At 43.8% G+C, this 24897-nt stretch overlaps 2 protein-coding genes across 4 annotated transcripts in view; one reads left to right on the forward strand and one right to left on the reverse strand.

Annotated features, from left to right (window-relative positions):
* LOC103355202 (prickle-like protein 1) overlaps positions 1-14910 on the forward strand; it is a 31605-nt gene extending 16695 nt beyond the window's left edge. The window contains exons 2-8 of the mRNA XM_008278902.1: positions 4903-5100; positions 6956-7069; positions 8961-9098; positions 10936-11139; positions 11245-11431; positions 11936-12928; positions 13022-14910. Of these exons, the coding sequence (XP_008277124.1) occupies positions 4915-5100; positions 6956-7069; positions 8961-9098; positions 10936-11139; positions 11245-11431; positions 11936-12928; positions 13022-13980 (2781 nt within the window). The 5' untranslated portion in view covers positions 4903-4914 and the 3' untranslated portion in view covers positions 13981-14910. The remainder of the gene's footprint in view (positions 1-4902; positions 5101-6955; positions 7070-8960; positions 9099-10935; positions 11140-11244; positions 11432-11935; positions 12929-13021) is intronic.
* A 941-nt stretch (positions 14911-15851) lies between these two features.
* pphln1 (periphilin 1) overlaps positions 15852-24897 on the reverse strand; it is a 30823-nt gene continuing 21777 nt past the window's right edge. For all 3 annotated transcript variants that reach the window (XM_008278906.1, XM_008278907.1, XM_008278905.1), the window contains 2 exons: positions 23498-23635; positions 15852-16638 (listed from right to left, as the gene is read on the reverse strand). In XM_008278906.1, the coding sequence (XP_008277128.1) occupies positions 16366-16638; positions 23498-23635 (411 nt within the window). In that variant the 3' untranslated portion in view covers positions 15852-16365. The remainder of the gene's footprint in view (positions 16639-23497; positions 23636-24897) is intronic.

Below are 24897 nucleotides of genomic sequence, written 5' to 3' on the forward strand. Positions count from 1 at the left end.
TCCTTTGTCTCAACTTTGTGCAATTAAAGTGAAAACTCATTTTTATGAAGTAGAATCCATGTTCAACTTTGCCCGGATCCGCGTGCAAATGATCGATTCTCGCCGCTGAGATAATGGAGCAGCTGCGCCGAGAACACATTAACCACCCGTGATCTAATCAGCCGCCGAGTACAAATTAATGTGACATTATTAGAGCAAATGACTCGAGATGCATCAGACCGGGCGACCCCGGGGACCCTTTAATGACAGCGAGAGCAGGAGCGTGCATTAAAAATAGGAATTTTATCTCGGAGGGAAATTGATTGTAATCGTATGACAAAAAAAAAATTAATGTATGCTTTTTTTGTGTGTGTGGAAAACATTTCTTCTGTAAGTTAAGAAGAAAACTCAATCTGGCAGGATACAAGAGTCGTTTGAGAAACTTCACAAAGAGAAGCGAGTGGACATGTCATCTGGCTCTTAGGAGTCCTGCAGCCAAGTTTTTTTTTTTGTGTGTGTGTGTGGGGGTGTGTGGAGGGTTTGGTGTCACTCCGGTGGAGGAAGGGGTGAGGAGATAGAGGGGAGGGGGTGGTGTTGACATCTGGCTCTTAGGAGTCCTGCAGCCAAGTTTTTTTTTTTGTGTGTGTGTGTGGGGGGGTGTGGAGGGTTTGGTGTCACTCCGGTGGAGGAAGGGGTGAGGAGATAGAGGGGAGGGGGTGGTGTTGACTCTGAAACGTGTGATTGAAGTGCAGTGGCAGCCGATTTGCTGTGGAGGGAAGGAATGAGGGAGGGACCGACGTGGCTCGGCTGCCCCCCTCCCCAGAGCACACACACTGTGGATGGGATCAGAGCCACTCCAGATAGAGACGTCACCTCCTCAGGACTCATCGCTTTGGACCTAAACTTTTGGATAGCTGCTCTCTTTTTGAGACTCTCCTGATTTTGTTGGTCGGGGCTGGTTGAAGTCGGGGAAGGGGGGGGGATACTTCCTGAGAGATCTGGATCTGATTAGAGCGTGGATCCGCTGAGCTCGGTGCTGCAGACATGTAGCCAGAGCAAGTGAATGAGAGCTTTATGCGAAGGTGGAAAGAGATGCTTTTCCTGGAGGTAAGAGGAAAACCTAAAAAAAACTTGCGGGAGGGCTTTTTTTTTTTGTTGACTTGCACAAAAATCAGCTGATGAGGATGATCCGGCATGTGTGTATTCTCTGCTATCTGTGTTTGTGGAGCTTCTTGCATCTTGTGTGTACAGTCCTTAGTGCGTCCGTGCAGGTGGTCTCACTCCAGCTGTGTTAAGTCTCTTGTGCACCCCCTTGACACCCATTTGGCCTTAAAATAACACTCTCCAGCAGTCAAAGAGCAATGACCTCGGCCTTTGAACTCCACAATTTAATAGTTTTCTTAAAGCAAATCCCTTGACATTTAGGAAAAATAGACTTTATACTTCTTTTTTTTTTGCAGATTTGACCTTTAAATCATCTGCAGGTAACTCAAGCCGGGCACCAGTGTGATATTTTAATAACTTCAGAGAACACGATACACATTGGCACAATCTACGAAAGCCCGCGGGGTTGTGTTCATCCGAAAAACAACAGGTTCCACTCACTAATTCCTCGGCGAAACCAAAAGGAAAGTGTCAGTTAAGCGGGGGAAGGCGTTCATCCAGCTCTGCTACATCTGGCCTCCTGTTTACACAGAGCCGGTGTTGTGACGCTTTAAACGCCTTTTTCAAAAAAAGCTCTTTAACCTCCTTAACCTCCTCCTGTCACGTCTGCAGCGAGGCGCACGTCGTCTGGAGGAGGACGAGGTGGACATTTTGTTTTTGTTTTTCCACAAAGACAGCCATTGTGTTGTTGCCAAGAGGTGACATGGTGAAATGTGAGTTGCTGTATATGTTGGCTCAGGAATCCGCAGTCACCTTTTTCCTTGTAGCTTGGAGGATGAGAGGCAGCCGAGAAGGAAGGCAGACACTTGAAGAGAATAAAAAAATCACACCAATGCTGTTGATTTAAAGGCCCCTTAATCCAAAACTTCATCCAACTGCCATCTTGGTTTTAATATATTATAATCATGAAAGGAAAAATGCCTCCATCTAACTGCACCACTTACTGGTCTTAACTAGGTTGCATGAGATAAAGTAGAAAAGGTAAAGAAAAGCTTCTGAGTGATAACATTATCTATCCCACCATAAAACCTGATAGATTAGTCACTGAAGAACAAAGCGACGCTCAAGCACCCTTTTGTCCCGTGATAAGAGCAGCGGTTCGGCTTGTAACAGCGTTTCTAATCTGTAAAGTCAGTGTTTTGAAGCCCTGGGCTTTATTAGACTGTATGCTAATGAGGTGAATGGTAATATTTCCTCAGTCTTGTTGCTGAGGGTTGACTGCATGGTGTTGGAGGCCGACGTCACTGCTGCCTCTGAATGCAAAGTTTGGTTTGTGAGTTCAGTCGCAGCTGATCTTTGACCTTTGAAGGGGACACGAGGAGGAAAGTCATTCATAAGCTTTTACACACTTCTGAGAATATCTGGTAAGCAGAGAAACACTATTTTGGACCTAAAGATGCACCAAAGTATTAGCTTCCTAAGCTTTGAAACCTGCTAGCAGATTTGCCGTGTGAGTTATGGTTTTAAAAATAACCTAAAATACCACCATTTATTAAAGTCGGAAGCTGTAAAAACACAAAAATTGTATATATTTTTTTAGCTTTACAACGAGCATTGAGCTAAGTACTTGTCATGAATGGTTCTGTCAGGAAAATTATCTAAATAAGATCAAAATCGTAATATTTTCCTCAAAATCACTTAATTCTGCAGGTTTAATTTTCAAATTTGCTAAAAAATAAACAATTTGCTCTAAACAGATTCTTTAAAAAACAAAAAATTCTGGGCTCCTCTGCACAAATGGGAAGCTATTAGTGGTTTAGATGAGCCTAACATAGAAATTACAAAAAATCAGTGAGTATTTGGCTGAACTCCAGGCTGTGTAGAGCAGATAAGACACAAGCATGGAAACAAAATTTTAAAAAGTATTGGTAATGCCTTGGAAAAAATGTTGTACATGTAAATATATTTTTCCAATTTTTCTAATACAAATAATCAAATAACTTCAGCTTTTGTGTTTTCTATTTTTATGATTAATGCCATTCAAACTTTGCTGGACTACACTAAATATCTCTGTCGCTCTCTTTGCTATTAGACATGGCTGTGTTGTTTCCATAGAGGTTCAGGACTTTATATGGCAGTGAGACTTGAGTGAAGAGTGAGCAAAAATGTGAGGGGAGTATTTTGAGCTGAAGCTGAAAGGGTATAAAGGAAAAAAAAAATCCATTTTAAATAACCCTGGGAACGGCCTTGTTTTCTAAAATGGTCACACATAATTCAGGTCCTTCCCCACTTCAGTAGTTTTTGTACTTCCATCAAGTACCTGGCGATCACCTGGCACAAGCGTCCCTCTAAATGAATGTAACTGACTGCTCTACAGTCACCGTTAACAGACATAATTACGGGTCAATAGACGCTATAACGTCCCTGAGATTGCTATAGATGGAGCCTGCATACAGTTTGGAGTCCCAGTGTGAAGTTTCTGCCTGTTTTTACCCAAACAAGGCCCATTCAGGTCCAGATTTGCATGTCAAAGACACAAGAGCAGAGCAGGACCCCGGTCAAGAGTGGCTTTTTCAACACCTTGAGACCAAAGCTCCGTTATCAGGCTAAGATGGGCTCTGAAGAACACAGCCGCTGAGATAAGGAGGCTACCGCTGAAGGCGGGAGACACACACACAAGACTGATTAATCCCTCTTCATGTACCCGTCCAGCTCTTATCAGCTTGTAAAGATGAAGAACAAAAGCTGGTTTGAAATGCTGCTGAGTGGAGATCACATTGAAGGTTCTTCACCAAATCATGTTGTTGGGGAGATTTGTCGCCACTTTTTTTTAGCATTTTCTTGTTAATGCGCACAAGTGGCGATCTCGGCGCACATGGCTGTAAATCCCCGTTTTAGCCTGCTAAGACGTGTTTCACAGCCTTCGGGGGGCCTTGATAGCGAGAGCAGCAGATGTTTTGCAGGCAACAGCTGGAAAATTCTGTTGCGTCACGTTATGTCAGAGCATTACAGTCCCGGTTTAACGGCGCTGTTTAAAAGCACTCGGTGTGCCTCCGCTCACTGGAAACGATCCTAACGAGGTCTTTAATATGTGTGACTCCACACTGCACATGAAATAAATGCACAAATGTGTCCATGTAATAGGATTTAAAGGGAAAATACAGACTTTTTAACCCCATACAGCAAGAAAATACTGCTGCTGTAGCTCCATGTTTCACGAGGTGCACCATATTGGAAAAAGTTTGGTAGGATTTTCCGTTATATATCTCCCAAAGTTTGACTGAAGTATCCTTTGAAGGTAGACGAGTGGTATTTTAAACACTTTATCAGGCACAATTCTGCAAAGGATAAACGGAGGAAGTATGACAGAGTCCACTAATGGGATGGAAAACGAGGTATTAGTTATTCTTGTGTGACTCAAGAGGTTTGAATTGAGGAGGGATTCGGTGAAACGCTGAAGAAAAGCCCCGTGCTTTCTTCTCCGTTTGTTCCTCGGCTCTTCCTCGTACCATTTCTAGACGTTAAGTTAAAGTCTCAAAGCGCAGACGGGATAAAAGCGACGAAACAAGAAGAAACAGGGATCAAATCTAATTACAAAATGCGGAGGAATTTACTACAAGTGCAAATAAAAAACCCCTACATCAGCGGTGTCTCCAGCAATCAGTGTCAAAGAAGTTAAAAAGCCGGAGATTTATGTGTAATTAAGTTAAAAAAAAAAAAATACCAGAAGCAGAGGAGGAGGAGGGATGAGGCAAGAAAATGAAAGGCAGCCTCTGTAAATGTGATTCCTAAATCCTCCACCCCTTTTGTGTTTGGCAGCGCCCGCGTGCGATGAACCTGGAGCGCAGTGACAGAGGGGAGCGGCCGCTACCTCGAGGCCCAGACATGGAGGCTCGAACTGGGGGGAAGATGGGCAAGATGTCCGTGGGCTTCCAGAGGAGCTCCACGTCGGACGACGACTCCGGGTGTGCGTTGGAGGAGTACGCATGGGTGCCACCGGGACTCAGACCCGAGCAGGTAGGGCTCGTTTCTGGACATGGACCAGCTTTGTATTTCCACTTGTGCAGTCGTCCTCAAATGTATTCATACCGTCCCATTAAAGAAGGAAAAAAACAGCTGTCCCAGAGATAAGCTGAAATTGAAAAAAGTAATAATGAATAAAAATGCAATGAACATAATGACATTGATTTTGAATTGTGGTTCAACAGAAATATAAAAATAAAAAAAAAATTAAAAAACCCAAACACACAAGCGAACAAGCATGATGGGACCTGAAAACTAATATTTTGTTGAACAACCCTTTGAGCCAATCACTGCTCAATCACTTGAGCGCTCAAGTGTTTTCTGTAACTCTCAATCAGACGTCTGCACTTGTTGACAGGTACAGTCGTGACTCGATAATCCAACCCCTTAACAATCTGAAAACCTTGCTATCCGACAGTTTTTTATGAAAAACGAACGGAACCCATGAAAAGTAGCCTTAACATACCTTGGATTTCAACACTGACATGACATTTTATGTCACAAATAAGGATAACGGCGTATTATCTGACTTAACAATCCAACAGATTGGCTACGTTCACACTGCAGGACTTAATGCTACATTCGGATTTTTTTGCGAGTTCCTTCACATTTCCAGTTAAATACGACTTGTATGTGATCTCCTGTGTCAACGTCATACGACCCAAAAGTGTCCCACATGCGCAGAAGAGGACACGATGACGTCACACACAGCGAGCATGCTCAGTGTTTGCGGAAGTAAACACAGATGGTGGTGCCGCTGCTGCCGTTGGTAGAAACAGAACTGGGACCGCTATCCTAAACTAGCATCAGCCACCAAGTATTGCCTCTGTGTTCTGGCCACTTCCACCCCATCTGAGCCCACCCCCAGGGTGGAAGTGTCCCCCCTGACCATGCAGAATATTTGGATATTCATCATTAACTGGGCCTGAATATCCAGAGACCAGTGAGTACTATTGGGACCAGCCCTACTTATTATTATAGCAACTATGACCAATCATTAACAACAAATGAGCCTTCAAGCATCAAGCCCTCCTTGTATCTCGACCTTCGTCTTGACAATCCGACAGCTTTGCTATCCGACATAAAAGAAGGTTTTACATTTAGTGTCAGATTATTGGGTCACGACTGTATTTTGATTTTGGCCCACTGCTCATCAGCAAAGTGCTCTAATTTGTCTGGGACAGGTTTGTTTTTTTAAATTATTCTTTTCAACCACAATTCAAACACAACGTCTGCTTCACTAAATTTTAATTTAACACATTTTTACTTATTACTACTTTCTTCAGTTTCTAGTTATTTGAGTGACTATTGTGAATTTTGCCTTTTCTTTAACGGAAGGACATGAATAAATCTGAGGACGACTGTATTTGTGGAAAAAGCTGCAAAAAAAGCAGTTTGTATTCGAAGGTGGACAGCGGTTCACACAAGGTTACACACATTCATACCAGCGGATTAGTGGCAAGCCCAACATCTGGCTCCGGATGTTTTTTTTCCGGAAGTCTGTTTAAAATACACATCTCATTTCAGTCAGAAAATACTGCTTCCTGCTTTTTTTTTTCATGCATCTCCACCCCAACAAACAATTATTCATGTTCCTCCCGTCAGTGGAAATGAACCCAGGCAAACATTAACATTTACAGTCCCTCGCTGTCTCCTTGCGTGAGGAGAGATTTCACAGTCCGGCGCCGGCGACTGCAAAGAGATTGACATGTTTGGCCCACAGTGTCATCGCCGGTCGATCTCCGCCTGTGTCGGCCTCCTGTTTCCTCTCGAAGCAGGTGAACGGAAAAAAAAAAAGAATTCACTTCTGTCTGTCTAAAGTTCATTCACGCGTCGTCTCCGTCTCCAGGTCCAGATGTATTTCTCCTGCCTGCCGGAGGACAAGGTGCCGTACGTCAACAGTCCGGGAGAGAAGCACAGGATCCGACAGCTCCTTTACCAGCTGCCGCCACATGACAACGAGGTAGAGATAATGAGAGAGACAGCGACAGGGTGTGGGAGACGGACTGCTGCAGAGGGAGGGTGGGGAAAAAATCTGAGCTTTTTATTCATATGTGAAAAAAAACATTTATGACTCCAGAACGCTGGGATTGTAATATTGACATAACCACAAAAAAAGCAGCACTTAACCCTCTGAATCCACACATTTGTACTCACTGGCTAGAAGTGAAACCATGCTTTTCTTCTAGTATGACACATTTCTGATGCTTATAGATTATAATAGTTACATTTCTTTGATTATTCATTTTACAAAAATTCCAAAAAACATGAATATTTTTCCAAGTGCCCACATGTGTTACCATCATTGGAATAACAGTGACTTCCAGTGCTTCCCTCCTGTCTCCTCTGTGTGAACACTGCCTGCAGTTCAGCCCAGTTCTCCTGATTGTCCCTGAATTTCAGCCACATCACTGTCAGCTGAAGTTTAGTCACTCGTAGCTCCGCAGTTATGCAGAGTGAATGTTGATCTTTTACAGAATCTGGAAAATGCAAACTTCTTTTGTTTTGTTCTGTGTGCGAGTCCTTCTTAGCTGCACTTTAATTGAAGACAAAGAACAGCTTTCGAAGGTGCAAACTCATTTTGAACAACAAAATAAGATGCATGTCGTGTTAATGGAGTGTTGTTCTAATTGTGACAAGACGAATGGCATATTTGCTTACTTTATGTTGAGTAAGATAACTTGTTGCTTATTTATTTATCTAAGACACCCAAAGCTGGTAAGAAGTTGCAAGTCCTGGAGGCCAATTTCTGTCATTCCAACAACAGAACAAGTTGGGGAAAAGGGAAAATAGAGGTTTCTCCTGTTGCTTTTTCTTCTTTTTTGCTGTTAAGCAGCAGCCACAAGTGCTAAATATGATGGATAGAACTTCATGTGACAGCAGCCCTGAGTGAAACAAAAAAATGTGGCAATTTTAGATGAGACGTGACTCAGCTGGGATAAAGCGAGTTTCTCATCCAACGTTTGACACAAACCAGAAAACGTCATTTTTGTCTCAATATTAGATTTTACCAGCAAGAAAAAAATTTTTTCAACTGCACCCAACCCCGACTAAACTAAAGCCAGCAGCTGAGCAAAGCCTCCACAATCTTTTCTAGTAAAGCTAAAACAATAGGCGCATTCCCTCGGACCTGTGACAGTAAAGCCAGTAAAGCACATGCCTGCCTCTTGTGTATAATAGCTTTATGGTGCGTAAACCGGCACTCCTTTCACATCTGTGTTAATAGAGTTTACATTAGGAGATACGGTGGAGGGTTATCACCTGAGGGACGGAGGTGGTCCCTGTACACACACACACACACACACACACACACACACACACACATGGGAGATACACAATAGGTGCACTCAACAAACACAAACACAGCGTTTGACTGAGCTGCTTTTATGATGTTTGTCGGCAGACCTGGCGGTTGGAGGAAGCAAACCGGCGGAGGATTCTTTGCGTAACTGTGGTTAGGATGAAAAAGCACTGTGCTGTGCCTATGTATATGTGTGTGTGTGTGTGTGTGTGAGAGAGATCGCACACCGGCATCGTTTACTGTTGTTTAGAGAACAACTGAACTGCTTGTTAGGACAGTCTCGGGTCTTTTATCTGAACCGTCATCACCATCTCTAAACACAGAGGAAGGGTTTGTGTATCACTCACGCCATCCTTTCAACGCAGCCTTGAGGGCGAATTAGCTTTAATTAAACGCCCTTTTCCAACCATATATGGACTTTGCATGCGACTTTTTGAGGATCACACAAAGATGAAAGCCCAACCATCAGCGATAATGGGTGGAGTGCTATTTTCTCCTCTTCCTCTAAACCATCATTTGACCTCTCTGTTCTTTTTCTTTTACACCAACTTAGGTGCGCTATTGCCACTCTCTAAGCGAGGAGGAGAAGAGGGAGCTCCACATGTTCAGCACCCAGAGAAAGAGGGAGGCGCTGGGGAGAGGAACACCCAAGATCCTCCCGCGAGCTCTGCAGCACACCCGCTGCGAAAACGTAAGTGCCGCGACTAGGAAAGCAACTCTGGAGTTATTTATATCACCATCCCGTCCCGAAGCACGGCAGCCCGAGGCACGACCCTGATTGCCTAATATAGCGGTTTTAATCACCGACATAAACTTCCTCATTAGGGCGAGGGAGGAAACGGGGAAATTGGGAGGCTCATGTTTAAGCCGAGCGGAGAAGCCAGTTCCTCGTGAGGAATTCAGCCAATTTCCTGCTACCCATCTACGTCGCAGCATGACACAGTGCAAAAAAAAGAAGCGTACAGGTTAATAAGTAATTCTTGCGTAAAGTCTCTAAAATCCAGAGTGTGTTCTGGATAGTTCCACATCTACTGGAATTCTTACATCTCTGCTCAGGAGCTGCAGCTGGTTTTATTCTCAAATCTTGGAAAAAAACTTTGGAGATGAGATGTTTCTGAGAACACCTTGGCTCCATTTTGATGTTCCATGCCATGAACAAACACAACAATCCTAAAAGCGGACTTCTTCCATACTGTTGATCTGATGATGCTGTTTTAAACACAACATCCAAGCTGCCCTTGATCATATTTCTGAAAAATTTCCTTTCAGTGCAAACAAACATAAATATTAGTGTTATGTGGCTTCCGCCGAATTGAGGCCTGACAAGTGAGCGGACCACATCCTCCGCCATGAGGAGCAGATGAAGCGCAGTCATGTTAATTCCTTCCCAAACCCTGAACGGGCAGATGAAGTCCGTCACCACTCAAACACAGATGCTGACACGCGGATGCAAGGTCGCACAACTTGAACTGGGGACGCACACATTGTTAGACACTCTGGACATGTGCGTTCATAAAAACCTATGCAAACACAACCCGGTGGCACCCACTCGCTCATGCGTTCAAGGATTTATCACGAAGACGTTCGGATGTACACACACACACACACGCAATCACGTCCGCCCACACATGTTCACACACAGTTTGTCAGGCTCCAGTTTCCCGGTGCCTTAACTCTCAGGGACACACAACACCCCTGTATCCAAGGCCCCTGTCTGTCCACCCGGGTAATAATGGTTAACAGCTGGGCATGCTATCCCATAGCTGCCTATGGGAGCCTCATAAGTCTGCTATATAAAGACTGCGCGTTCAGACACGCTCCGATGATCTCTGTGGAGTCATTCGATCTTTTGACTCAGGACCAAGGCCGGCGTTTTCTGCTTAAGATCGAAACAGCGTGCAATTTTTCATCAACATCGAATGAATAATTGATGATTTTGTACTTCAGTAAAACAGTCACCGACTGAAATGCGGAGAAAGACCATTAAGAAGTTTCAATCTGACGATGTTAGTAAAGCAGATATGGTTAGACGGTTGGATTCATGCACTTTTATCATTTCCACATTAACCCATTTACTTCATTTCTTATGTTTATACAAAGCCCTCTCTTCATGAAAATACTGGGTGGTGCCACCAGTCTGTTCTGTTTTTAGCAAGCTGTGTTTTTGTTGCCGTGGAAAGATGACATTTTTGCAATGACAGTCATCGTTGCACGATTCACTGACGGGTTTTGAATGGATCGTATTCCTCTGGCATGTACAGTATGATCACCTGTTGTTTGGCCTTGTTTCTTTTAGCATCAGTGTAAATGAAACACCAGCAGATACATGATATATTTTGAATAGCTATCTCTATAATCTCTCTTTTGTTTGTGCTGCATTTGTTACAGGCAGCAACTGTATCACACACCTTTTTCCGGATGCCATTTGTTCTCCATAGTTTATTCTAAAGTTAGAATGTTTATTAACCCTCATTCTTCACCGTTTAAAATATGGAGCTCATAAATTATCCGTTGCCTGTGTTTGTCAGTGTTGTGGAGGCATCAACGGAGGGGAGATGGCAATCTTCGCCTCCAGAGCAGGACCAAGCCCCTGCTGGCACCCGGCATGCTTTGTGTGCGCCACATGTCAGGAACTGCTGGTGGATCTGATCTATTTCTACCAAAATGGCAAAATCCTCTGTGGAAGACACCACGCTGAGCTTCTCAAACCACGATGCTCTTCTTGTGATGAGGTAAATGGCAGCTACAGCAACACCACCCACCACTATAAATGTGATGTCATTGTCAAATTCATTGGTCGCCACAGAATTAACAGTTCACTGTGTGTTCCCCTTTAGATCATCTTTGCAGATGAGTGCACTGAAGCAGAAGGCCGTCACTGGCACATGAAGCACTTTGCCTGTTTTGAGTGTGAGACGATGCTGGGAGGGCAGCGGTACATCATGAAAGACGGACGGCCCTACTGCTGTGGCTGCTTTGAGTCACTGTATGCAGAGTACTGCGAGGCCTGTGGCGAAAACATTGGTAAGTTGTGTTTGTGAGGTGTGAGAAAAATGTTCGCTTGTTTAATTATCAGTCTTTTGGGATCAGATTAAGTGTAGACCCCCCTTATGACACCAAAATAGTTGTAACCCATTGGGCCATTGACACCTAGACCTCTGGAGGTGTCTTGTGGTGTTGTGCTTGTTCTGGTGCAATCGGATCAAGATCTAGAAAATTTGGAGACCAGGTCAACATCTTAGGCTCTTTGTCATGTTCCTCAAGCCATTCCAGAGGATTTTATGTGGTGAGGCAGAGTACATTGTCCTGCCAGGGGAGGCCACTCCCACCAGACAGTGCCTTTACTGCTGAGGGGTTCATCCAATGCCAGTACCTAAGGTTCCCCAACCAATCATTGTGTTGCAATGAAATTATCAATTTTATTCGCTTCTCTTCTCAGTGCTTCAATTTTGTGGCTGATCAACATGAGTAGAACTACACCAAAGTTCTATATCCACATGTATAACGTGATGCTCTGCTTTTCTTCAGGTGTTGATCATGCCCAGATGACCTATGAAGGTGTACACTGGCACGCCACTGACCAGTGCTTCTGTTGTGCCCAGTGTAAGACGTCTTTGCTGGGCTGTCCCTTTTTGCCCAAGCAAGGCCGCATCTATTGCTCAAAGGCCTGCAGCCAGGGGGAAGATATTCATGCCTCAGATTCGTCCGATTCTGCGTTTCAGTCTGCCCGTTCACGTGAATCGCGACGCAGTGTCCGCATGGGGAAGAGCAGCAGGCCTGCTGAACAGTGGAGACAGTCTCAGCTGTTTAATCCTCCTCCAACTGTCCCTTCGTTTGAGCACAAGTTTGGAGATGGCGAGGGTGATGGAGATGCAGATGGCGACATTGATATTGTTGGGCGTAAGCTGGCCCGTCTTGGCCTGGAAGAGGAGAGGTTCTGGAGGGAGCGGGAGGAGCAGGACGGCGGGGGAGAGGAGGATCCAGAGGAGTGGGCTCAGCATGAGGACTATATGACTCAGCTCCTGCTTAAGTTTGGTGACCACGGGATGCTAAACCAACTTCAGCAGCCATCCCTAAAATCTCCCAGTCCTACTAGTGACAGAAACAGGCTAATAAGTGATCCCTGGCTAAAGCCTGATTCTACATCTATGGGGATCTCTGCCTCCTCTCCCACCCCTGCCAGTCCCACCCAGAGTCAGACTTCCAGTCAGTCCCGAGCCAACAGCCTCAGCCCTGGATTGATGAGCAAGAAGCACCTGCCTGAAATGTACTGGGCGCAGTCGCAGGATGGACTGGGAGACTCAGCCTACGGGAGTCATCCAGGTCCTGCCAGTGCCAGAAAGATCCAAGAGCTGGAGCTGGACCAAGATCAGGAGCAGTCTGTGGCAGGAAGACAAGCTTTCTGGACAGACACCAGGCAGTGGTATGAAGACTCCCTAGAGTGTATTGCTGATGAGCTGAGGAAGGTTGAGAAGGGCGTTGGAGACTCTATGGACTCCCTGGCACTTTCAAATATCACTGGTAAGGACAGTGATGGTTGCATTGACTCAGTTATAACTTCTGTTAATATTAAAAACATTTTCAAAACAGATTTTTCCTGTTCACCCTTTTTAGGTGCATCAGTGGATGGAGATGGTCGGGATAGACCTGTCGTCTACACTCTAGCCTTGCAGGATCCCTCAGTGCCAGATGACCCTGAAAAGATGAGCAACATGGGAACGTTTAATTCATCTCATCTTCATCATAGTGCCAACTCTCTCAACGTCGACAAAGCAGATGAGGAGGCAGAGGAGGAGGTAGCACTTGCAATGAGGGGAGGCACCCCGGGGGGAATCCTCGCACTGTCCCCACATTCAGAAGGCCTCACTCCCTCCTTTGTTCATGCCCCAGCTCTGAGGAGGAGCAAGTCCCAGTCCAGGCCTCCTCAGGTGGTCAAGTTCTCAGAGGACACTGTGGACAATGGATATAATGATGGATATGAGGTCAATATTAGAAAACATCCCATGAGCGAGAAGCCGCAGAGGAGGGCATACTGCCCAGAAGAGATGGGAAGAGAAAGAACCCGCCCTACAAGCCACCATGGTCGCAGCAGGCAGCACCACCACCGGCAAGGTCGGCACCACAGGAGCCGCAAAACCCGCTCGGATAACGCCCTTCACATGGTGCCTTTGGAGAAAGCACAGAGGCCATATGAGCCCCAACAGCAGGGCCTGGTAAACCCTCCATGTGGTGCTATGCTCCTTCAGCATCCCCCACACAGGCTGCCACTGGCCTACTCCCACACCCGGTCGGACTATATGCTTCGGAGCTCAACCCGAAGTGACCCACGGGTTGAGCAATTCATGGGTATCTACAGAGATGAAGATGAGTGGTGCTCTACTTGCTCTTCCTCATCGTCGGACTCTGAGGAGGAGGGTTATTTCCTGGGCCAGCCAATCCCTCAGCCTCGACCTGCTGGGCGCTATTATGCAGAGGACTACCCAACAAGGGTCACAGCCCTGTCGCCACAGAGCCTTGGCCCACAGACTAGTCGCCGGAAGAGCCACCGTTCCAAAAACTGTATTATTTCTTAACAGCGTGGAGTGTACTTACATTATAATCTGCACTACACTAAGCAATACAGTCAAGATTTTCTGATTATACTGCATGATATTTTACATCTGGGGTAAGGGAGGCAGCACTAACAGTTGATGCATGGCCAGACATCAAGATGCATATCATATTCCAGTACAAAATCTACTGAAAGAAGAAATCTTCAATTTGAACTGCTAAGGTGGAAACGAGAACATGAAGCTGTGCAACATATAGTCAGAAAATCACTTATTGTGTGTGTGCAAAGTCGGCTCAGATTCTGGGTCTTACTGAATTTTAGCACTAATAAGATGCATGGACTGATAAAGTTGGAAGCCTTTGTTTTGACAGTGCAGACCACAGTTATGTACAGTTGGCAGTGGAGACATTAAACTTGTTCTTTGATTTCAGCTTTTGCCATTACGTTTTTGTTTTTGTTTTTTAAATGGTTTATGTTCAGTTAAGTTTTGCAGCAGTATCTTTGTGAGCATTCAAACGACAATGCTATTGTACACAGAGGTTGGTAATTAAAAGTAGAAAATAGAAACTAACCAAATAATTATTTAATGCATAATAGTACAAAATGAAAATGTATATACTAAGTTAAGATTTTAATACTGGTATTTTTATATCCACGGTTGAAAGAATTGTTCCGTTTGAAGTGTATGATTAAAAAAAAAATAGCAGTTGTATTAGTGAGGTGACTTCTGTAATATTTTATGAGAAACAACAAAGAAGGTGCATTAACAGTAAAGTGCCATGTTATCCAGACACATCTGCCACAATATATATTCCACAGTACTCAATATTGGTGTAAAAACTATAAACCGACTGGCAGTCAAGCCCAGCTACCATTGCTCTGACATAACCAGCAAAATGCTTTGTGATGTAAAGATGCTTGTAATAAATATTTTTCTCCAAAGCTTCAAAAACGACTGTTTGTTGCATTTCTGAGTTTAAACCATAGACTGTATAAAAGATGGATGTAGCTACCGTGACGTCACCCGTTTGTTTCTGCACTGAGAAAATGAAGCCAGGGTTTTGCTACTTCCTGGTTGACATCTTGGATTTTTGGAGCCAGTGACGCAAAAATCGTCAGAGGGGGGCGGAGCCATAGGAGCAGCGATTGGTCAGACGGATTGAGAGGAGGGCCCTCTCTGCCCGTCCACATTTACCACCTTCTGCTCGCTTCGTCTGTATGGTCGCTGCCGACTGTCAATCAAGCCAGCCACGCCCCTTGCCCCGCAAAATTTTGACGATTTTTAAAAAATTCAGTATTGATTTATTTTCAGATTGGCCACCTGATCTCTGGACTTCACCATGAAAACTAATTTTTAAAAAATCCTGAGCTGGAGGAATGCGGTATTTTGTGATCTGTGATCACTTCTTTTCCAATTCATTTCTATGGGAGCCAGGGCTTTTTGGAGCCAGGACGAGCGGACGTAGTGATATTGCAGGTTTTTGGTTTGAATCCTTCATCTTGCAACTCGCAAATTGTAGTAGTGGTGTTAAAGTGGCATGCACCAAATACTCAGTGGGATTTTTTTTTGTAAGATCTTTCACAAATAGGATTTACAGTGGCATGCTAAAGTTTGGTCAACATTTCTGTTGCTGTGAATGGCTAAGCTAGCAACAGAGCAGCTTATCTTCAAATGGGATAAATTTAAAGATGACATGTCTTTAATTTTTTAAGCAAGAGTATTTTTATTTCCAGTTTTTTTTTTTTTGTTTATTTTTTACCGTTCAAAATAACCAAAAAATGAAAAGGCCCCAAAGGAAAAAAAAAAATTGGGCACCCTGAATTTGTGTAGTTTTTTTGAGAGACAATAGTGAGAAAACAAAAATGAGGCGACACAAAGAAAATGAACTCAACTGGCATTTCTAGACAGTACAAATTTATACAAGAACGCCAAACTGGTGTAAATTTAGCAGCACCGAGTCATATATCTGACTGCTACAAAATAAGAATTTACAGATTGTGGAAATACTACAAAATGTGTGATCATGCTGGAGAACTGACAGTCAGTTCTCAACAATGTGTCTTCATCAGAAAAGGTTAAATAATGAACCCCCACGTGAACCATTTCCACAACGATGTCAGACTAGCGTCATTTTAAATAAAGAAAATATGCTTTTTTCGGACAACATTTGACAGAAAAAAAAAAACAAAAAACCTTTGAGGAATATTTTTATAATTAACAATTTCAAACAACAGAGAACTTTAAGGTAAAAATGATCTGTTCAAAAATAACACTGTTCATTCCTCCACACGACGCATCCTCTGTCCATTACTGCTGTGCTGTTTAAGGGGCTCAGCTCGGCAGTCCAAAACCCGAGCGGTTAATCCTACCAGTCTCACATTAATAACGCAGATCAGGCCAAATGTGTCAGTAGGATGAGCTGTGATTGACGCCTGTCTTTGAAAGTTTATGACCCGTCAGGGACGTCGAAGCGGTGGTTGAATCGCAAGCCGAGGGCTCTTGCTGCCGAACCACCTCGTCCAGCTCGTCGATGAAATGTTTGAGGTCCTCCAGGCAACGCTCGCGGATCTCCCCGAGGTTCTCCCTCAGGGGAACCTGCAGCTGTTTCTCCAAGTTTGGATCTTTGGCCACCAGCATCTTCACCACCATTCCAAACGTCTCACAGTCCTGACGGTACACCTGGACGACGACAGGAAAGTTTTTTTAAGAAAAAGTAGTTGGTAAAATGTCAAACTATACTTTCAAAACCCTCTCAGGAGACACATGTACCCTCATTTGTATGCAGATTCAGGTCTGAACAGAGAGTAAAGCATCACCAGCTTAGAGAGCAAAGCTCCGAACTGAGGCGATGATTAGCCGTTTCCTTCCTTCCTGTTCTACCTGTCGCCTGGGTGTAAACACTCCAGCGCCTGAGCTGATCACTGTGGTGTTAACACACATCATGTAGTGTCAAAAGATAAACACTTCTCCTCTCAAGTTTAACAGGGGGACTTTATACAGGACAGAGCGGCCCAAGAAGCAATAAAACCTCAATTCAGTGGTGGCTCAGAGGCTTGTAACAGGTGTTAGAGGGACAATGAGGACGAGGTGCTGGAATCTTGTTTGGCAGCTGCCATTTCACACAGAGCCTCAAATGTCTCATAAAACAATGGAGGCAGCCCGTCGCTTCCACACAGAGCTGTTTGATTTGCAAAATACCAAAGCAGAGATCCAACTAATGACACTTCACATGAGCTGACGATGAAATTCCAGAAGGGGAAAACAACAGTCAGCTCAACCGATGATAACACTTAGAAGCCAGCATTTCACAAGGGAGGTAAAAGCTCTAGACCAGAGCTGCAACTAATGATTACTTCCACTGTTGAGTATTTCCCCAGTTAATCCATTAGCAGCTTGATCTCTAAAATGGCAGAAAATGGTGATAAGGGTAAATCAAGATGACGTCCTCAAGAGTTCTGTACAGTTCTCAGATCAAACATGTTTAGTTTACTGTCACAGTGGACCTAAGGAACCAGAAAATACTCAAATTTAAAAAGCTGCAATCAGAGAATTTGGACTTTTTTCCTTTAAAAACAACTACTGAAGCTTGTCAATGATCAAAATAGTTGCTGATGAACTTAATAGCTGACAAATTGGTATTAATGAGAATTGTTGGAGCCAAAAATAAGCTGAGAAATGCATCTCAAAACATGCAAGGTCACACATTTTCTGAATAAATGGAAAATAACACCTCAGTTATTCACCTCTACTTCTATGCTGCACTCTTTCTGCTCCTCCAGTATCTAATGATTTCTCTACTAAATCTCTTTATGCCTCGACCGTGTGAGTCAGCTCCCCGGCATGACTCAGTGGAAGTGAATTAACCCACGGTGCTGCTGCTTGCTGCGTCAAGCATCACACGCCGCCGGCTCATACGAGGGCACTTCCGGTGACGAGGGCAGATGTGTTTACATGTGCTTAGTGGGTAAACTTAGGCAAAAGTGCATTTTAGTCATCGTGCGGATAGTAACAGTGGCTCCTGTGCTGCGGGGCGTTTTGGCTCACTGGCTTATTTATAGATTTTCACAGCGTTCCTCGAAAGAAGACGACGCTTGAAGAAAAAGAGAGGTTATAAATGGAGATCTGCTGTCAAACGGGGTTAATGGACTTTAAATGACGGATGGCAACGTTCAAAAATGTGCAGTAAAGAAATAAAAGACCCCTGTGGTTATACAAGAGCTACACATCGCTTAATGGCAAACGTGTTCGCTATAACTGCACATGTGGGTGTTAACTAATTTAACATTTCTAAACCACTGCACCACGTAAACCGGTATATTTAGCTGATAATAAATTGTTATCGGTAAAAAGTAAGGAAACTGACAGATGCTAGCTTGTTAGCACATGATCTGTTTTAACGTTAGCTTGAAGAGTAAAAGACGTCTGAGGATACGGTTGACAGATCTGATTTGGAAACTGATCAAAATGTAGTTTAATAATGAGGAAACCTGAGGAAATTCAAATTATGTTCCACAAAAAAAGTCATTAAATTATGAAATGTAATGCCACCAACATAGAACAGATCACTCATTGACTTAGTTTAGCTTAACTTAGCCTAACTCTGAAACCTAAACCCATCGGCAGGTTTGAAAGGCGGGTTATCTTTTGAAAATTGCAAAAAAAAAATTGCACCAACATGTCGAACCAGAAACTATAAAACAGAAAGAATCTGTGGATGTTCAGCTTTCCAACAAGTAATCATTTGTGGTGTGCGTTAGAAAAATGAACCAAATCTAAGCTTAAAATCGTGATATTTCATAAAAATAACTTGATTCTACAGGTCTTGGTTTAAAAATTAGCCAAAGATAAATTATTGGCATTAACCAGATTCTGAAAAAAGGGACAAAATTGTGAAGAAAGGTCATTTAGAAACTTTTAGAGCAAAAATTCAGGGACTTTTTGGCTGAACTGGGCCAAGTCTGGACATTCCTCACTCATTCGTAACAGCAGGAATTTGACTACTTTTCAAACACAGGCTGCTGAATCCTTTGACGCTGCAGTGACGATGACATAATAGTTTGTTTTGATTAAATGGCATTAACTTCACACCGACTCATTTACACTCGATTAAAGTCAGACAGCTTCCGGGCTTCACTTGTGCAACGTAAATCACTACTTCTTAAAAAAATTTAGAGCCAACTTTCAGCACAGACGTACTGGAGGGTTTCACAAACTGCTTGTTCAACCTAATCCAGGCGTCTCGTGGTTTACAAAAACAGCCAACAGAGGCAATACAATAAATGAATTTACAGGAAATTTGTGGTGAACACGAGGACACAAACTGTCTCAGGAAAAACTGCTGACGCACAACTAACGCTGTCTCCTCTGGGCGTTTCCATACATTCCTCAGGGACAATAAATGATCAAGCAATCTGTACAAAAAAGGGAGAGGCTGATGGCTGTTCTCTCCAAGATGCCGGATTTAGTAACAAAACATTGTCCTTTTCTTTTTTTATAATCAATGTGCTATAGTGTTGTTCAACAGCTGATAAGTGACAGTGAATTTATCTGATTTTACTGAGGAAGTATCCAATCAGCGTGCGGACAACAGCTTCTATGAATACAGGAAAAGTCGATCCTAAACAACAATGTGCTGAAAACGTGCTTCCTGAAATCCCCCCTTGTTGCCCAATCAGGAAGGAAAGGACCGGTTCTTGACATTGGGTGCGGTTGTCGGGGAATAAGAGCATCTGTTTCAGGGTTCGTCTGTGTTTACCCTTGCAGAACAAATTCTTCTTTAAACCTCGCTTCCTATAGGCTGTTAGGGGACTGTGTATAGAATGGCTCTGTATATTTTGTCATGGTGGAAGATTAAGAGTGACTGTGTGAGACTGCCCCGGCTTCAGAAATGAGAGAAACAGAACAAGAATAAAAGAGAGCCGGGGCCTCAGTCCAGTTCTGCCATCTTTGTACCTAAAAAAAAAAAAACCTCAAGAGGCTGGAACTGTCTGGATTTCTATCTTGCGGCCAAATATATTTAGATTCCTCAACAAATGAAATAAAACTCCCTTTGTATCACAGCCTGGGCTATGAGGAGCAAAACATAATACCCTTTATTGCCTCTCATGCCTTGTCACTCACTGTAACCAGTTAGTCTGTACTGCAGCCAAAGTCAACTCCGACAATGAGACCGGGTTCAGGTTGAATTTCAGCAGACCAACTTCACTTAGCCACACAAACACTGGTTGAGGCCCTGGTATAACGCTGCCCAGCACGGCGTCTGCGCGATGATGGAAAGTTCAGCTTGTGGTCTTGTGAGAAGTGTAGAGACAGTTGGTGCTCTTTCAGGGGGGGCTACTGGTTTCTGAGTGTTTGTGTCGGTGTGTATAGAAGAGATGGCTAGACCAGATTGGGTGCAGAAAAGCCAAACATCTGGCTGACACTTGTCAAGCGGCTAAACATGAGCGCCCAACGCACCGGGAGCACCGCCGCGACGTCGACGGCGCACATGTGAAAGTGCCTTTGTTGTTTCAGACGGAGGGGGGAAAAAAGAACGGTTAACTTAAGTGCGTTTAGCTGCGTGTTCGGGGCGTGATGGGAAATTAATACCAGCCACCTGACAGGCGCTTATAAATTTTCCAGCGGCCGGTTGGTATGTCTGCCGCTCTGGAGGATAAATAACCGTCATGTGAAAGCAACTCTCTCTGGTTTGTATTTCTGTTTATGAATGTCTCAAGGATTAAAAATGTGTGTGAAGAAAAAAATAGACTTTATGCAACTGTGGTATTTTAACCCTTTGAACCCCAAGCAGTTTCTGGGCATTTTATTTTTTTTACCCACTGTGAGCTCATTTGTCACTGCAATGTAAAGTCCTGCACCTCTATGGAAACAGCACAAGTATGGCTAGAAGAAGACAGAACTCAGAGTTGACTTTTGTGCCATATGACAAAATAATTATCCCATAAATCAGATTTTGATTATTTATTTTACTATAATTGAAAAATGCTGCACATGTTGATTCAATTTTTTCCCCAAGTGCCCACAGGCAACTCTACATATTATATATATTTCACTACTCCATCCGTCCATTTTCTATACACCGCTTAATCCTTACTAGGGTCGCGGGGGGGGCTGGAGTCTATCCCAGCCGACTTAGGGCGAAGGCAGGGGGACACCCTGGACAGGTCACCAGTCTATCACAGGGCTACACTTAGAGACAGACAACCAAGCACACTCACATTCACACCTACAGACAATTTAGAATCACCAATCAACCTCAACATGTTTTTGGACTGTGTGGGAGGAAGCCGGAGAACCCGGAGAGAACCCACGCTGCACAGGGAGAACATGCAAACTCCACGCAGAAAGATTCCGGTGCCCCCTACCGGGACGCGAACCGGCGACCTTCTTGCTGCGAGGCAACACCAACTGCTACCAGTGCTACCAACTGCGCCACCCTGCAGCCCTATTTCACTACTTACATTTTTAATTTGTTTCCACACTTCCTGTCTGCTATGTGTAAACACTGCCTGCAGTTCAGCCAAACCAGTCCTGAACTTCCCATTTGCAAAGACGAGTGCAGCATTTTAGATTTTTACAGGGAAAAAAAAAGGTGGTTTTGCTTAAACATAACAAATTCAAGCTTGAATCTGCGTGCTAACTTTCCCAACAAAACTGAAAGTGACACATGATAAGTTCAAGGACTGTTTGTGAGTTAAGAATCCAATGCGCCTATCTGTTTTCACAGTTTCTGGCTCTGATAAATGGTGTAATTTTGTCATTTTTTCTAACAAATCAACATGCCTTTCTAAACCAGCCAGCAGGTTTTTGTGGTTCAGATGGTTAAAAATATGCTGCTTTCTATTTCATTCTATGATCTTTCTATTTTCTAAGAAGGCAAGTCAGAGGGGGGAAAAAAATGATTCAATTACTTATTTTCTGGCCTCAGGAGCGCGACTAAACAATCGAGCTTCTCATGAAAGAGGGAGCGAGCGGCTGCCAAATCACAAACAACCTTCATGCACAGGATCTGGATATCACAAAAGCTAGAAAAATGGGACGAGAGAAGGGAAAAGCTGGAATTGTCAGTACAAATGGATGACTATCTAAGAATCAGAAATCCTGGAAAGAAAGCCTGAAACCTCATATCCCTGTGAAGATGTGAAAATACATTGTGCCTTCTCCGTTTTCTTTTTAAACTGTTCTTCTCTCTCCAGACAGCAACTCTGTGACTACATTTGAAGATAGCAGACAAGAATGAGTTATAGCGACAACAGCGAGCGAGCATCAGTCTGTAATAAAGCACCTACGGATTCCTGACATGGATCTTGGTAATCGTTTCCAAAATGTGTCTGCGCTGACAATGAAATAAAGCTCACACGGCTTAAACGCTATACAGTTTGGCTTATGAAATGAATGAGAGGAGACACAGATGGGGGAGAAAGAGACAGGCTATAAAACAGGCCAGAAGCTGCAGCGTCAGCAGCACCGCTATAACGGCCTATAGGCTCTGTGGCGCAGCTCCATGTGAGCGCCTGCTTCGGGGCAGAGCTCGCTCAGGTTTAATGGTCTCAGTAAACCAGCGGTAGCGCTCGCTGGTGCAGGAACGGCCTTCATTAGATAACCGAGCAGAGCTGGAGCCTCGAGCCCGGGGTGGTTTCAGCTCTGTTAAGCGCTCGACCTCTCGTTTTATTGTATGCGCAATCCTACACCGTGTTTAAGCTCCATTTAGTTGCTGCCTCAGTTTATATGTTCCTGTAGCATGTGCAGTATTCTTCTATCTCCCTGTGTGGAGGCCACTAAATATGTGAGCATTTATAGGGATGAGGCAAACACCGAGGGAACGTTGTGATGTTCCAGCCTTGTGGGATTTTAAGGTGGTTTTGGGAATAATGAGGAGTTCTTGCAGAAGATAAAGAAGCGCCAGCAGGAAAATGCTGTTAAATCCAGCAACCGGCTTCCTTCGCTTCACTTTAAACTGTTATGTGGCTGTTAACGGCGAAACCGGTTGGCTAAAACGTGGGATGTGCCGACCACTGCGACTCGAGGGCAGAGAAGTTAATTTCCTGCCTTGTTGGGTGCATAATAGGTAACTGCTTCAGTAATGCCTATCTAGTAAAAGTACCCATGTGTGAGTCAGAGAACCCAAGGCCACCACATGTATGGAAACACATGCCAAGTTGTTCAGTATGTGTTTTGCATGGCCAGAGTTGACATTTATAGAAAAGTCTGACAAATTACCAGTTTTTAATGAGAGAATTGTGAAAGCAGAGATTTTTTCCAAAGCAACAACTGAGAGCCACTGAATCTTTAAAATAGCTCCATATTTCCCCTTAATACTGCAACATCTCTCTCCACAACAGTGATGCATCATCTTTTATACTTTGGCTCAAGTACAATAGTGAAAGACGTACGCAGCAGCATAGCAGCACATCAAGCCAAGATTATAGTAATATAACAAAAAAACCCAAGCACTTAACTGCTACTTTGGAACTCATTTTCAACTTGGTCCACTTAAGAGAGTCAGCGAAATGTGAATACAAGCTGTGGCGTGTTGTACCTTTTCTATCTCCTGGGCTTTGGTTGCGATGGCCAGGGCTCGTCGCTCTTGAAAGTTGTCTGTAGATTTTTGGCTTTCTTCCACGACAGGAGCCGCTGGTGGCTCTTCTTTTTCACCTTCTGGGGGATGGTTCTCCTCCTAAAAGAAGAGGGGAGACACTGCTTTACCGCAAAACTAAGAAAAATGGTGCTTTTAAGCAATAACTGTCACAGCATGAGAGAAAGGAAAACAGTTTATAAATCGAGGAATCTATGGCGGATAACCACAGGAGTCACGATTATGAAAACATTTGTAAATATTTGAAAAGTGTACCACTGCTCTGACAGATATGGCACAATGCTCGTAATTACATGATAAAGAGAAGGGAAAAGCACGTAGGTCAGTAACTCAGTGCTCTGCTCTGACCTACTGACTTTACAGGAAAGATGTGGTTGGCGAGGCATGGTAAAGGGTGAAGCTTAGACGTATAGACAGTATCTTCAGTGAATAGGAAGCACAGCCAGACCAGCCGTGATTAGCCAACTAATGGGCAGACTGGAAACTCAGCCCCCACAAGTATTACTGTAGAAGCCAAAAGAGAGAGCAAAGGGGAGAAACGAGGCCAACTTGGATCACTGCTTAATTTCTTTTGCTCATTTCCTGATACTATTTGAGCTTGAAGGCCAAGGAACAGAATTGCCCAACCATGACTAAAGTCCGCTCACAACATTAAAGGAAACAGGCCACGGACTAAGTCATATTTCATCCCCAGATGACTGAGAAAAGAAATTACAGGAGAAGGTACATCACAAAGCCGAGTGTAGACTAAAATAAGAAAGAAAAAAAAAGAAGCACAACTCATGAAGCATCATCCAATTAGTCCTCCTTCCTACTCCCTCCCTGAAGCTACGCTCAGGAGAAGTCTCCTGTATACGCTTGTGCACGTATGAAAGATCGCGTTTGTCAGCCTTCTTGGCCTCAGTATAAAAAAAAAAACCATCCCCGTCTGAGTCTTTCATTTCAACTGGCTGGGCACAACCCAACCTGGAAGGGATGTTTCACTCTTGATACACAGCTTGGCAGATATATTTTCTGCAAACTGGAGTAAATTAAAAGTCCAGGGGTTTAGGTAATCTCTTGTAGACGCACTACTAAAAATGAATAATGGTTATCACACCAAAAGAGATGCTTCTAGTCATTTTTTTACTGAGAAAAGAAGTTTGTTTGATTTGGAAAACTGTGAGCTGAGATTTAAAAGGTTGGAGCTCTGCAGAGTCCTTCTTACTGTGCTTTAATAAATAGTTCTGATTATGATGGATGACTTTTCTTACTCCCACTGAGAACACGCCAGACACACTGGGAGGAAAGATCAAAGTTTTAGCGTCGCGCATTCAGAATCAATGATCAAGAGCATTTTTTTT

This window comes from Stegastes partitus, unplaced genomic scaffold (genome assembly GCF_000690725.1).
Source record: "Stegastes partitus isolate 25-593 unplaced genomic scaffold, Stegastes_partitus-1.0.2 Scaffold137, whole genome shotgun sequence".
Lineage (NCBI taxonomy): Eukaryota > Metazoa > Chordata > Actinopteri > Pomacentridae > Stegastes > Stegastes partitus.